Below are 15,432 nucleotides of genomic sequence, written 5' to 3'. Positions count from 1 at the left end.
GGAAGAAATGCTCTATTTTGAAGATTACTGGAGAGATGATCTTTGATAATCTAGTGCAGGCCTGATCTCAAGACCTGTGAAGACTCATGCCTTTCATGTTGTTAGACCAAGGACTGAAGGCCAAAGGGATGCCACTGCATGCATGTCCTGTTGAAAGAGACCTAAGAGACCTGTTTGGACTAATTTTCCCATCTAATTGATCCACTACTACCAGAAAATGAGTGTTGCAGGCCAAGCATCCAAACACCAGAAAATTTCTAAAAGAGTTGTCAGCTTAATTACTTCTATTTACATTATACTAGAAAGTCCCACTGTAACTTGAATGGCTGCTTTCGATTATATCCAAGTGTGCTTGTTCATTTTATCTCCATACATGTTGCAGGAATCTCTCCAGTTCTGTCCTTCTGATGACAACCTTTCACCTTCAGCTTGGAGTGGGACTTGGACAAGATAAACACTATTCCTGAGATAAGTTATTAAAGAAAACATAACAAATAATTTCCTGGTTTGCACCAGGACATGCTAGTCCTTATGGTCCCAGTACAAGAAAGGCACTTGGACTCTGATACTGAAAGCATCATTTCAAATGTAATTTATAGTGATACCTTAAGATTACTTATATGAGAGTGGATGATTAACCACCAAATATTGGTGAATGATGCACCTCTGAGGGGCTCAGTTCTGCGTGATTAATCAGCTCTCTGCGCATCAGCCCTAGCCCCTCAGAGCCCAGGAAGGCTCGTTCTGCATCGATTACCCACCACACCCCAAAGAGAGGTCCAGGGGAAATTGAAGTTGGAGATCAGAAAAAAATTCTTTCCAGAGAGAGTAATCGGGTATTGGAATGGGCTGCCCAGAGAGGTGGTGGATTCACCATCCCTGGAGATTTTTAAACGCAGATTGGACGTGGTGCTGAGTGCCATGATCTGGTAAATGGACTGGAGTTGGACCAAGGGTTGGACTTGATGATCTCAGAGGTCTTTTCCAACCCAATTGATTCTATGATTCTATGATACATGACAGTTGGCTCAGACCTTAGATGAGTTTAAATGTCCTTAGAGTGCCCTCAGAATGAGAAAGTGCAGTAACAACAGCTGAGTGGTTCTTCATTTCTTTATGCTGCAAAGTGTGATTTATTCCCATCAAGAGAATTCCATTATAAGTGTGCTGGTTTGAAGGTGAACCAGCAAGGGAAAATGAACTCACCATGAGAGAGATTATAAGTCAGAGCTAAAATTTAATAATAATATTATTATAACAACACTGACACACAAGGGAAATTGCTTTCAACTCACAATACCCCAGCAGTATAACCCAGTGTCCTGGGGCACAAACCCAAGGGGGTTTGTTTGCCCTTGTGCTGAGACCCCTGTGGCTCCCCAAGTCCAGAGCAAAAGGAAAAGAAAAAACCTGTTGGTGCAGGCGAGGGCTGTGGTCTGGGCGAGAGCGGTGATCTCCTGCTGTCGAGGTCCTGCTGCTGCTCTGGATCCGACGAGAAGTACCCGAGGTCTTCTTACCCACCACTTATGTACCCTCAGGGAGCACTCAGTCCCTCCCCCTGGGCGGGGACTCACACAATGGGTGATTGACTCTGGGAGCCAGGGGGTGTTGAGCTGTTGATGGTCCATTAGCAGCTCCGCCCCCTCAGGCTGGGTGTGAAGTGATAATGGCTTCCTGGGCAGCTGCTGCCCATTGTCCTTGGGGAATGAATAGAGGGGGTAGAATACACAGCTTTGATCACCCCCACACAGGGTTAGCTGGTCCCTCCTGCTGAACTAGGACAATAAGCAAGGCCTCTGGAGTGATCTCTGTAGAAAATTACTCTGCAGCATGCTTGTATAAATATCTGAAGGGAGGGTGCCAAGAGGATGGAGGCAGGCTCTTCTCAGTCATGCCAGGAAATGACAAGAGGCAATGGGCAAAAGCTGATGCACATCATGTTCCATGTGAACACGAGGAAGAACTTTGTTACTGTGTGGGTGGTTGAGCACTGCAAGAGATTGTTCAGAGAGGTTATGGTGTCTTCATGACTGGAGATACCACAGAACTGTATAGACACAATCTTGTGCAATGGGATGACCTTGCTTGAGCCGGAAGGTTGGACCAGATGATCCACTGTGGTCCCTTCCAACCTGACTCATCGTGTGATTCTGTGAGAATGGCCAAGAATGCCCCTAGAATCAATGAAAACTTCCTTTTTACCCTGCCTCCTTATATTAGTTCTCAGTCAGCAGGGTGCTCTCAGGTTTTCATAGACATGGATGTGGGGAGGATAAAGCTGGAACTGCAGCAATAACTATCCCTCAGGTGTTTTGTACCGCTACCGTGGAGTTCCCTGGTGTGGGAGTAACGTCCCTTGGGATGTCGTGTAGGGGTGAGCGGGGACTGAAGGCGCCTGAGGGTTAAACCTGGAAGGCCTGCAAGTGCACGCCGAGGACAGGTCAGCGCCGTGGGTACCAGCCTCCTCTCACGAACACCAACGTCCTAAGACGACTCAGGAAGGACTGAGTGTAGAACTGAGCGCCTTTGTGAGGTCGTGCCTCTTTCGTGAGTTGCTGCCTCTCTTGTGAGGTGCTGCCCGCTTCGACGGATGAATGTCAGTGCCGGAAAACCTCTGACACTCGGTACCAAATGCGCTATCTGGGTGTCCTTTGAAGCCAGCTCGCAGGCCTCGCACAGTGCGGACGTGAGCGGGTCCCCACCCCCGGCTCCGGGCGCGGCACCCATCGATGACGCCACGTCCTGCGCGGAGCTGGACCCTGCAGCAGGCAGTGCGCAGGCGCGCGGGGTGAGCGGCGCCGCGTCCGCCCGACCTCCCCAGCCCGGCGCGCGCGCGCCCCGCCCCACCCCTCGCGCCGCCGCGAGCGCGGGGAGGGCCCGGCCCGGCGGGAGGGCGCGCGCACAGCGGGACGCGCTCGCGCGGCCCCGGCAGGGGGGGAGGGAGGAGGGAGGAGGGAAGGACACCGGGACGCGCCCGTGTGGCCCCAGCAGGGAGGGAGGGAAGGACACCGGGACGCGCCCGTGTGGCCCCAGCAGGGTGGGAGGGAGGAGGGAGGAGGGAAGGACACCGGGACGCGCCCGTGTGGCCCCAGCAGGGAGGGAGGGAAGGACACCGGGACGCGCCCGTGTGGCCCCAGCAGGGGGGGAGGGAGGAGGGAAGGACACCGGGACGCGCCCGTGTGGCCCCAGCAGGGAGGGAGGGAAGGACACCGGGACGCGCCCGTGTGGCCCCAGCAGGGGGGGAGGGAGGAGGGAAGGACACCGGGACGTGCCCGAGTGGCCCAAGCAGGGGGGAGGGAGGAGGGAAGGACACCGGGACGCGCCCGAGTGGCCCCAGCAGGGAGGGAGGGAGGAGGGAAGGACACCGGGGCGCGCCCGTGCAGCCCCGACAGGGGGGGAGGGAGTGGCAGGAAGGACTCCGGCACGCGCCCGTGCGGGGCCGGCGCCGGGAGGAGTGGCAGGAAGGGGCGGGCCCAGAAGCTGAGGGCGCGGCCCCTGGGCGGGCGGGGCCGCGGGCAGGCCCGGGCGGTGCTTCCCTTGCGGCGGCCGCGTCCCGCCCCCCGGTGCTGGGCAGGGGCAGGGCCGGGCCGGGCCGGGTCAGCGCGGGGTGTGTTCCCGCAGGGGAGCCCGTGCGGATGCGGCGGCCGCGGGAGGGGCAGCGCCGCGGTCCCCGAGCGGTGCCGAGGAGCCGGCCCGGCGCGGGGGACAGGGACCCCGGCGGAGACCTCCCTGCGGGTCGGCCCGCGGCCCTCCAGTGCGGGATGGAGGAGCCCGACAGGGAGGCAGAGGGTGCGGGAGGGAAGACCGCCTGGCAGCAGAGCCTGAACCCCGAGCTGCAGCAGGGATACCGCATCCTGCGCGAATTCCTTCTGGAAAAGTACCGGCCTCTGACGGCGCCGTTTCTGGAGCCCCTCGAGGATCAGGCATCCTTCAGGGAAGAAGGCGCCGGCTGCTCCCCCTCGGGCCGTAAGACCGGCCAGTCGTACGTGCAGCTGCCAGGTGGAATGTGGCTGTTGAAGATGGAAGAGAAATTTTCCAGTGGGCAGTACAGAGGGATAGCAGATTTCGTGTGTGACTTCCGGCTCATGCTGGAGAGTTGTTACCGGCTGCACGGGGTGGATCATTGGCTCTCCAAACAGGCCCAGAAGCTGGAGATGATGCTGGAACAAAAGTTGGCGCTGCTGTCCCGGTAGGTGTAGAAAACTCTGTAGGGGCACTGCCATATGTTGTTTACATAAAGTAACAGGAGAGTGTGTTTCTTCATGTAAAAAGCTCCATTAGAAGTGACGAAACATCAAAACAAACAAAGCCCCACAACGGAACACTGGAACTCTCAATACTTTCACGGTGAGGAACGCTTCCTACTGTGAACTATTCAAATCTTAATTCAAAACTCTGGAAATTCCAAACCTGAATATTCAAAAATAATTCCAAACCAAAATGCCAAATAGAGCACAGCATTTCTTGGCTAAGATTTTCCTTCGAAAAGAAACCTATTGTGAACACGGAGGCACACTTGTTTACACAAGCTGTCAAATGCTCCTTTATTTTACTCTGTCATGAAACTGGTAAACTCTGTATGAAAATCTGGCTCTTTGAAATTGTTATATTTACATTCTGTGATTTTTTCCCCTGTTTTTTAAGTAGGAGTAAAATCTTAAGCCAAAGTTATGTGCTTTGAAATGGCATATTTTTTAAAGATCATAAAATGAGAGACAGTGCTTGGTATACTATAATCTTTAATGGCAAAATGGTAATTGTGAGAAATTTAAATACAAGGCCTTGACGGGAACTTGTGTATCAGCCAAAAGAGCTGAAACATGGAAAACTGTTGAGCTATAGAAGGTCCAGTTTAAATCACAACTGAAGTAAATGCTTTCTCATGAGTTTTTCACAGGCATAGCTTAATCATTATCAGAAATGCATAATGGCTTCTTAAAATAAAAGGCCCACCAGCCTGCTGAATGATATAGTATTTTGCATGTAAAACACAGGGTTTTTTGGCTAAGGATTAAGGTGAAGAAGGAACAGTATTGGGAAATTTGTGAAGCTGTGCATGTCCATCACCTTTAGTCTTGCTAGTGACACAGAGCATGAGCTGCCAGGTGGTGAGAAGAACCTTACTTGTGTACTAGGAGCAGTTGAGAAGCATCGTGCAGAACTCGGCTGAAACCAGAGTGACTATATTCATTCTGCTGTAGCAGCAGTGTATTTGAAATTGTTTCTGTGTAACAGCAGTTTTGGGACCATTCTGGAGTAGAAGGGAAGGAGCGGAACCTATTGGGGCATGAGTGTTGCGAGTTTGCTTGAGTAAAAAACCCCAGACTTCAGAATTCCTGGCTTAGTAGTTACTGCTGGCAAATAAATCACCAAATGCACCTTGAAAGATCTGTGCAATGTTCATTTATGTACATTGTGTGGCTGTAGCATCTCTCCTGTATTGAATTGAAGGACATCTTGTTGAAGGCTCATGCTTGATCCAAATGGCTATTGGTTGCATTTGGTAGAACCTGAGAATCCTAGAATCATAGCATCGTTTGGGTTGGAAAAGACCTCCAAGATCATCAAGTCCAACCCTTGGTCCAACTCCAGTCCATTTACTAGATCATGGCACTCAGCGCCACGTCCAATCTGCGTTTAAAAATCTCCAGGGATGGTGAATCCACCACCTCTCTGGGCAACCCATTCCAATGCCTGATTACTCTCTCTGGAAAGAATTTTTTTCTGATATCCAACTTCAATTTCCCCTGGCAGAGCTTAAGCCCGTGCCCCCTTGTCCTATTGCTGAGTGCCTGGGAGAAGAGACCAACCCCCACCTGGCTAGAACTTCCCTTCAGGTAGTTCTAGACAGTGATGAGGCCTCCTCTTCTCCAGACTAAACAACCCCAGCTCCCTCAGCCTCTCCCCACAGGGCTTGTGCTCCAGTCCCTTCACCAGCCTTGTTGCTCTTCTCTGGACTCGCTCCAGCACCTCAATATCCTTTCTGAACTGCTCAATGCCTTTTTGTTAGAAATTCCATAAGGAAGCAAAGGCAGTTTATGCACTGTGTCATCAAATAGCAATTTCTGTATTTACTAAGAAAAAATGAATTCTCTTGCCATTCTTTCAAAAATGCAGTCTTTTTCAAATAAATAGTAGGAAATACTAAACTGTCTGAAAATAATCATGTCTTAGTGTATAGTGACTTCTCTTGTATTAACGCTTCAGACATTTTTAAATACTCAATATGTCTGTGTGCACTAGCTTAATAAAGCTTTCCAAGAACTATATATGTAAGTATGGAATCTAGGAGTCTCAAAGTTATTTTATAATATTTGATCCAGCAAATTTGTTTTAGGTGTTTACCAGAACTAGTTTTATTAGTAAAATGAAATTGAAGAACTATGACTTGGAATAGTCATTCTTGCATCATTACAGAGCAGTGTTTAGTTCCATGATCCTCTTCAAGTGAGTGAAAGGCATCAGTCAGTGTTGGTTGTTTAATTCTCAGATACAAGCCACAGAAAATTATCTTAGAATGAGGTTGCATTGGAATTGAGATTGAATTTTTCCCATCTGTCCACTCTAATGTTTAATGGAGTGTTTTGAAACAATATAAGATGAAATGAAGCTTTGCAGCCAAATTTGTCGTGTTTTGCCTTTCACCTTTTGTAGTTTAGACCAGAACTAAACTGGTGTTTAACCCACACTTCCCCAGCTGATACCAACAAATACACCTTTTTTTTCCCTGTTTTTTTCCCTTCCCCAGTATTTTTAGGTATCTGCTAAAAATGATAGTTACTTATCTCAGGTCTTGTGGAAGTTTTTCTTTTCAGCTATTTACAGGTGAATATAGAGAATTCAATTTCCAAATAATATTTAGTTACCTGAGATAAATATCCACTATGTTTAATTGATGTGAAAACATAGGTCATATTAGCATGTTGGGTTGAAGTTTAAAATTTCATAAAGAAACTTTTAAAGTAATAAAAATGGCAGATGAAAAAATAACTGCTTTTGTCTGAGTGAATATTCTTGATCCATGGTTGATAGGGTAGACAGTGGAGTGCTATTGTTAAGGACAACCATAACTGTGAATTGGCTTGCTTTTTTCTTCTAGGCATTTAAGAGAGAAAACATCATTAGCTGTCACATCTCGAGGATGCTGTGGGCAGGAAGATGAGAACGGAACCGCCTGCATTTCCACAAGACGACGTTCCACACCTCGCAATTTAGTAGGCTTATCAACAGGCATGTTTGAGTCTGTGATGGTTCAGGTTCTGAGACAAGAGGAGCAGCTGAGAGCAAAAGAGGAAAAGAGGTAATAGAAAAAACTGTTTTGTTTTAGTTTTAAATAACAACATTATCTTAGTTCTCTACAGGGGCTCACTCCTTATGGCTTCTTTAGGTAAATAAATGTCCTGGGTATTATGGTCTTGGGTATTGAAGTTCATGACTTCAATGCAATACATCCACAAAGCAAGAAAGTAAGTGCCACCTTCCTGAAAAATTGCTGAAGTCATATAATTCATGATACAATGACGAAGGTATTACATTAAGTTATAGCTGTTGTTATTTTAGGATTATGAAAGTTTTAATAGTAACTAAAATCATCAATGCAATTTGCTGTTGCCTCATTCACAGGTTATACGTGTCCTTGGACTGTTTTTCATGGAACAATTAAACTAAAAACTGCCAGAACGCTTAACTGCAATCTAATTCCGTGATCTTGTCACTGCTTCCCTCACTGATAGTTCAGAAGCAGATTATCTCTGCCAGTGCCACTGCTCTTACCTCACAGATGTGGCATTTCAGCTAGTCAGATAGGTAACAATTTTAGAATGTGTGTGTAATTAACTCTGTGGGATTTTGTGGTCTTCATAAATTTGAGAGGTATATAATTCCAGGCAGTATTTAATGTTTCTGTGTTTCACTTGACAAAAAATGAAGTTTATAAGCTTGTATACTTTAACAGTAACTTGAGTGACTGTCTGAAGGTGGACCATGATGATTAGAACATGCTTGATTTAGGAAGCAAAATGTTTCTAGCTTTTTTCAAAGTTGACAGCTTTGGAGACTTTTTCCCCCTAACCAGTTCACTCTTAATTTGGTAGGTAATCTTTGTTTTCAACAGACTTGAAGCTATTTGGCTGAGAGTACTTTTCCCCTAGAAACAACTGAATCTTTCTTCTAATCTACTAATCTTCTAATCACACATTGCAAAAAAAAGAAAAACAAAGATCACTAGGGTTATTCTGTCTCTTTGGTAAAAGTCTCTATTTTTGATCAACTCTGTGTTCTAGAACTCAGAATTTGCTAAACTGTTATGAAAAAGGACATTTTGACTGGACTTTTGTTCATCCATAGAGTCTGTTTACCAGACAAAGTGAAAGTTTTGCTTTCATACACATGTTTTAAGCACATTCCTGCAAAACTGTAGTAATTAACAGTTAAATCTGTGTATCTGCATATAATTAAAAGTCCCAGATCCTGGGCAAAGGATACTCCACAGTGGCTGATTCTTCAGAATGTTCTGCGGTAACAGAAAAAGATCACAACTAGCTTGCCTCTTTACACCTTAGAATTTTGTACTGTACCACTTACTAAGAAGTGATAAAAATCTGTCAGTAGGTGGCTGGTTGAATGTTTCTTTCACTGTATTGACCTACTCAAATAATCATACTTCAGATATCTTCTTAAGTTCTATTTCGTAATGGATCCCACCATGTTTTCAAAGTAATTTGGATCTCTCTATACCAGTTGTTTCCCATCTCACCAAAAATGTTCCAAAAGTACCTTTCAGTAGCATTTTATGAAAAAGTCTTGGAAATTGGAAGGCTTATAAAATTAGTAATGTATTACCAGTGAAGATCACATGATACAATGTATATAAATTTTCAAAGCATTGTATGTATGTAAATGCACATACTTTCAACACTAAGATGGGAAACTTTTTATTCAGAAATATATGTCAACTTTCTAAACTTATTTTGGCTTACTGCTAAAGTATAGATCGTGCTGTTAAGAAGAGAAAAAGATTGTTCTGCTTTTTCTTTAGAAGTCTGATACATTGAGGTTGGCACAGAACAAGTATTTTCAAAACTATATGCAAGATTGCAGGTTTGGGTATTTTAATTGGAGAGCTCATTGCTGACAAATCAGTCGTGTTTGGATAGGCAGCATCTGCTGCTTATCCAACTTTCAAGTGACTTATCAGGAATATAAAAAAAAGGGGCCCCTTTTCTGGTCATCCATCAGGCCATGTACCTTCTAGCCAGTAACTGTCTTGGTTTAGAGTGCTGAGGAATTACAAGTCAGTTTATCTAAACGTAAACATAAATACAATAAAGGTATTGTATTTATTTAGAAAATTCTACCTTGATTTAAATTATGAATTGATGATAAGTTGATTCTGCTTGCAAAGATTATATTTTAGATTACCCAGTGCTTGTGTTTTTATCAAAGAATACTGAAATGTTATTGTTTGTACATATTTTCCATCTCACAATCTACTCATATTTAATCTTACTTCCATACTGTATTAGTAGAGCTCATACTTCTTGGAGGCAGCAAGTTATTAAGAGGTGTGTTTTACATTTAGGAGAAAGGAGTGACTGGAATTTAAGAGTGCTTTGAAATTGATGTTTGAGACCACTTTTTACTTTGTATAATTTCTCCCTGTGCCTTACTTGTAAATTAGTTATTTTTATGTGTTGTTTTCATTTCTTTTTATATCTTATATCAAGGGAATTTTATCACATTGAAATAGAACATTAGTCAGAATAAAAAAAAGTTCTCATTTTACCTATGCAAGAAGTATTGCTGAATTTACTGGTTTATTCCCATAGAAGGGCAAATGGGATTTTGTGCTGCAAAGTGGGATTTTGTTTTTATATCCCATCCTTTACATCGCCAAATTAATGCTGCATTGGGAGACTAGAGTTAAGAAAACTGCCCCGTGTGCCTCTGTATTGTACATGAATCTGTTGTTCTGCATTTGATAGATACATAAATAACAAAATGCATGTATGTGGTATTAAAGATTCCTCGTTAGATTAGGGTAACGACTCACTGGAGATTTAATTCCATCAGATAAAGTGTCCAATGGACTCTTACTGTATTTTGTGTTACTTTGCACATACATGGCATATTTCTCCTGTGCTGATACTACAATGTGGACTAAGCTGGATTTGTCACATTTTTTACATTGTTGAGGTAGCTAATCAATAATTAATGCTTCAAATGCATGCTCTTCCTTGTCAAAATAAAGATTCTAATTTATCAGTATTCTTTTGATGAATTTGAAGGCATTGATGCTTTGAATGGATACATGGCATTTATTTGGTACTTGTATATGAAAAAATATGTCTGGAAATCACGACGTGGACATTCCAATAACAGGTCACATTAGTGTTGGGGGGGTCATTGTTTCTGCCAGTGATAGAAGTTTCAGAAAAAAAGATACGAGGAGCTTAGGATGAGCTCTGAAAAAATTTTCCTGCAAGTACAGCTGTATCCTAATCTTGTCTTTTGGAATCTGGTCATGCCTTCTGGCAAAAAATGTTAGTTTACTATTGCAGCATTAAAACAAAATCCCTTCTATTGCTGGTAAGCTTTAATATTCTTGTGATTCATGGAGTTGTCCAGTTTTCCCCTTTGAAACTGAATTAACATATCCTGTATTTTAGTAAATTAGGTGGTCAGCTAAGTGTCATTTGTTGTCTGAAATGGAAGTGTTTCTTCTTCTAACACTTGTTGCCATTAAATTTCATGATGAATTTGCAAATAAAAGTAAATAGAAGTTCCCAGTATGTCCTGTTAGGTTTATATATTGCTGTCATGTTTCCTCTTGTTAGTGTTTCGTGATTCCAAAGTTTTTATAGGCCTCTGATTACTGATAACCTCCTTCTCTGAATACACATTATTTCTGCTCTATCCCTTTTTAAGATAGGGGGACCAGAACTCAATACAGGTTTTCAGTGAGGGCAAACCATTTATTAATGTAATGACATTTTATTTCTAGTGTTATTTTCCATAATATTCTTCGTGCATCCTGATACTTGTTTTCTTTTTGACCACCATTGCAAATCAACACAGTTAAGGATGGGAGGGAAATGGGCTCTTGTGTGTGTAATTAACACATTCAGCAATTGGGCCTGTACACTTATGTGCTGAGGAAGGGAGGTACAAGGTGGGTGCCAGCAAAATTTGCCCGGAATTTGTTTTAGAGATTTTGTTATGGATAATTTGATGGAAGTGCTTAATCCTGACAAAAGGGATTGGGGAAGGAAATATATATTTTATAAAAAACTCAAAAATCTAAATCATGCAAACAACTGATACATGCCTTGCTTTTTTTCCTACCTCTTTCTCTTTGTTTAAACTAGTGGTGATAGAAACAAAAGACTGTCGCTTTCCATTTTGGTCCAGTGATGCATCGTGTGCTGCAAAGTAAGAGAAAGTGAAGTAAAACTTTATTTGCTGTGCTCTTTATTACTTCACAGCAAGTATGTTTGTCATGCTGTAGCTCTGATTTTTTTTCTCCCTCATTTTTTTTTGTTCACCCAATATCTGAATTTTTATTAACTTTCTTTTAATAGGCAGAGAGATCAAGAAAGAAAAGAAGCAGAAGAAGCTAGTCAGAAAGAAATAGAAGAATGGGAAAAATCACTTTTAGCTCAAGCAGCACCTACAAGGATGGAGACAATGTGGGAGATTCCAGCTATTGGTCATTTTCTTTGTTTAGCACAACAGATTTTAAATTTACCTGAAATAGTATTCTATGAATTGGAACGCTGTCTTCTGATGCCTCAGTGTAATGTTTTTTTATCTAAAATAATGACTTCTTTGTTGAGTCCTCCTCACCGCAGATCTACGTTACATCGCAGGCCCACCTTTTCTTACAGGACTTGGGAAGCAGCGCTGAGAAAGAAAGTACAACACTGGTACACTGTTGTAGGGCAGACTGACAATCCTAATGGCACTGCAGAAAAACTTGGCTTGTGTCCCCAGTTTTTCAAAGTGCTTGGAGAAGTTAATCCCTTGGAGGAAAAACCATTTCATGAACTACCATTCTACCAAAAAGTATGGCTGCTCAAAGGTCTCTGTGACTTTGTGTATGAAACACAGAAGGATGTTCAGGATGCTGTGCTGGGTCAGCCTATCCACGAATGCAGAGAAGTAATTCTTGGTTATGACTGCTTGGAGAATGCATATGTTCATTTCCCACAGTTCTGTGGTGCCGATGTTCGGATTTACAAACAAAAACCTTTTCAGGCTCCTGAATTCCCATCTCTTCCCATCAAAGTTAAAAGAGTGCCACGTATTAAATCGGAAAGAGTAAAACATGAATGTGTAACCAAAAGCAATGGGGAGGTCAGTTCTGCCGATAGACAACTGGTACGTCAGTCCAAGACAGAAGTAGAGAAAAGTATGGATTCCATTGTTATCTGTCCAGAAAAAAAACCACATCTCAGCACGTTTGCAGGCCCTACAGAGGAGATAAATATTAACTGTGAAATTAAAGCCTCGGGAGTCTGTGACATCAAGAAAACTGGTTGTTATAAAGAGAACTTAAGGAATTTGGTTACTTCAGGAGAGACTGTTGGTATGGGTGGTCACCCTAGTTCAAGGGAAACAGATGTGGAGAATGGACAAGGTTGTGCTGAAGTGGCCAGACTAAGATCTGATATATGTCCATTCAAAGAGAACAGACTGAAGGCTTGCCAGGTGCATATCAATGGCACTCACAATGACAACCAAGACACAAATCACCATGAATCTGCTAAAGAAACTGTGCTAGAGAATTCACTGCGAAGTAATAAGAAACTAAGTAAGATACTGGCAAAAAAGAAGAAAAAGAAAAAAAAGAAGTTGAAGGATATTCTAAATGAAAATCTGCAGAGAAAACTTGATGACTTGCAAAGAAAGCGTGAGATTCATCTTCATCCATTCAAATCTTATAAATCTGAGATCCAGAACAAGTTGTTTATAATTAAAAAGAAAGCAAAACATAAGAAGCACAAATCTGGTAAGTTGACATTTTTATCTGCAGTAAAAATTAAGAGGATACTGATTTCTTTTTTAAATTGTGTTCTTAGCTGATAAGTCAATACTTTATTTTGTTAAACAGGACAGCCTTATTGCATTAGACATTTGGGATGTTAATTTTAAAGTGAAAATTTCCCATTCAATAACACAAGCTCATCAGCTGATCCAATCATGATTCATTTGCAGAATTTCCTTTAGAGATTATAATTAACTGGAAGAGGTTGTTTGTTGCAAAAAATATTCAGGAGAATGAATGTGACTGACTGGTTTAGCATCAGAGAGTGTTGCTTGAAGTACTTTAATGGTGTCTTATAGCAACTGTGGAAATGTTTCTCCCGTTGCTGATAGTATTACCATATCCACATTACAGAGAAACAGAGAAATTGCATGAGACTGTGAATCTAATGTCATTCATACTGGAACTGTGCAGTGTTTAGGTCACCAAACAGTCCTGCTTAGACTGTGGGCCTGAGTACATGTCTCCTGAGTCTAAACTGAGATGCAGAGTTTGTGCTGGTGGCGTTTTTATTACAGATTTGGGCAACATCTAGTTAAGTGTTTCAGCTAGTTGATACACAATCCAGATTTCAGTTAACTCACTGGAAAATTTTAAACCTATTTGGAAATAGTAAAGTTTTCAAAGTTCTGAAGTCAGTTCAAATTGTCAGGTAGCTGTAGAATTTTTGACATTGTTTGAAGCATCATGAAACCTTTCTTCTGCTGAGTCCTGGGCTGAGCTGTCTTTGCTAGATTTTAGCAGACTGCTTCAAACGTTGTATTTTTTGAAGCAAGAAGCTACTTCTCAGAGCACTGTCAACTGACAGATAAGTACTGGATTTCATCTGAAAAGTAAGAAGCCAAAATGAAAAACCTGGAGGACAGCAAAATGTCTTTTAAAAAGGGTAAGAGAACTCCAAGATCTGATGCCAATGCATTTTAGATAAAAGTTAAAATTTAAAGCTAAGAAAACAAGTAGTATTTAGATTCCAAATATTTGTGCATAATACCCAAAGAACTCTTACATTTAAATCACAAGTTCCTCCTTCCAAAAAATTTCAATACCCACATCTCAAAAGAAATTTTTAAAGTTGCTATTAAAGTTCATATGTCATATTCAGCAAACCCAATCTATTTTATGGTCACTTTTGTGACTGTCAGGTCTCCAAGAGTGTCACTGTTTTCTTTCTTCTTAAAACCAAGCAAACTGAATAATAACCCACATTGCAAACAAAGTCTCTTTAGTTTATAGAATTGTTACCCTTTATCTCTTAAAATGTTGAGGCATTTTCCATCTTATTCTGACCACTTCGTCATTGTAAATTTCGATCTTACTGGAGAAAGTTTTCCTAAAACTTAACAGCCAGAAAGAGCTTTGCTTCCTATGCTTTTTAATGTCCATCGATCCTGTCCCTGTTAGCCTGAAATGGATACGATGGGATGCAAGCCATGCTAATGCCATGTTGTTCTGTAAGGTTTCATCATGGTTAAGGAATATTTCTCAAAGATCAACTGAAATGTTAATCTTCTGTTTAAAGATTCCCTTACAATGTAGAACAGAAAAAGATTTGGTAAAACCTGGTCTGAATTCACAAAGGCATTTGATTTAAATCTGCTCCCAACACTCCTCACAACATTCTTAGTGCAGTGGGTAGAAGAGAGCATCAGGAATGTACATCTGAGTACCTCTACTTATTTTTTAACAGAAGTATTATTTTACTACTACTGGTTCTCTCAGACAGCTAAATGTAGCTTTGAGTCATATGGTTCATGTTTTTGTGGAGAGGATCTGCACACTCCTGGCTTGCTGTAGCAGTGTTACTTATTGTGAATATAGACCGGGGGTGCAGTTTTTCTAGCTGAAAACTTCCCATAATGATTGTGAGCAAAACTTACTGGAGAACACAGCCATGTTATGGGCTTTGTCATGATTACGAGGTTTTTTTAAAATTTATGAAAAGGTGTAACCACTTCACTGAATCTGTCTTTGAAACAGGGCGATAATTATTACTGTGTCAGTATTATTGACGGCGTAGTGTACTGAATAAAGTGGAAAGGCAGAATCAGCGAGAGCAGTTCTGTAAACTTGCATGCTGTGCCTTCCTCTTTAAATGTTAAATTAGATAAATTAGATTATACATCCTTGCTCTGGACTGTGACAATGGTGATAAGGCTTGCCTAGATGTGGACTAAGACAGCTGCACTGAAGTAAATCGTGAGGTAAAGGTTTCAGTGCAATCTGATTGCATGTTTGAAATAGGGATTGGATGAAATTCAGAACATCTGTAGGGCTGAGAAAATAGAAGTCACCAGAGGCTACTTGAAATAACCTCTGTGCCTGAAGCAGAGTTTGAAGTGTGAGCTGAATCTCTACTTATTCCAATTGATGTAAAAAACACCAATATA

At 42.2% G+C, this 15,432-nt stretch overlaps 1 protein-coding gene across 1 annotated transcript in view; it reads left to right on the top strand.

The window, feature by feature from the left end:
• Positions 1–3,364: 3,364 nt before the first annotated feature.
• Positions 3,365–15,432, top strand: part of BRD10 (bromodomain containing 10) — a 54,869-nt gene continuing 42,801 nt past the window's right edge. The window contains exons 1-3 of the mRNA XM_071579922.1: positions 3,365–4,189; positions 7,100–7,300; positions 11,580–13,009. Coding sequence (XP_071436023.1) covers positions 3,636–4,189; positions 7,100–7,300; positions 11,580–13,009 — 2,185 coding nt within the window. The 5' untranslated portion in view covers positions 3,365–3,635. The remainder of the gene's footprint in view (positions 4,190–7,099; positions 7,301–11,579; positions 13,010–15,432) is intronic.

The sequence above is a fragment of the Pithys albifrons genome, chromosome Z (assembly GCF_047495875.1).
Source record: "Pithys albifrons albifrons isolate INPA30051 chromosome Z, PitAlb_v1, whole genome shotgun sequence".
Taxonomy (NCBI): Eukaryota; Metazoa; Chordata; class Aves; order Passeriformes; family Thamnophilidae; genus Pithys; species Pithys albifrons.
The sequence above is the reverse complement of the archived record's forward strand: the minus strand, read 5'-3'. Positions and strand labels throughout refer to the sequence as shown.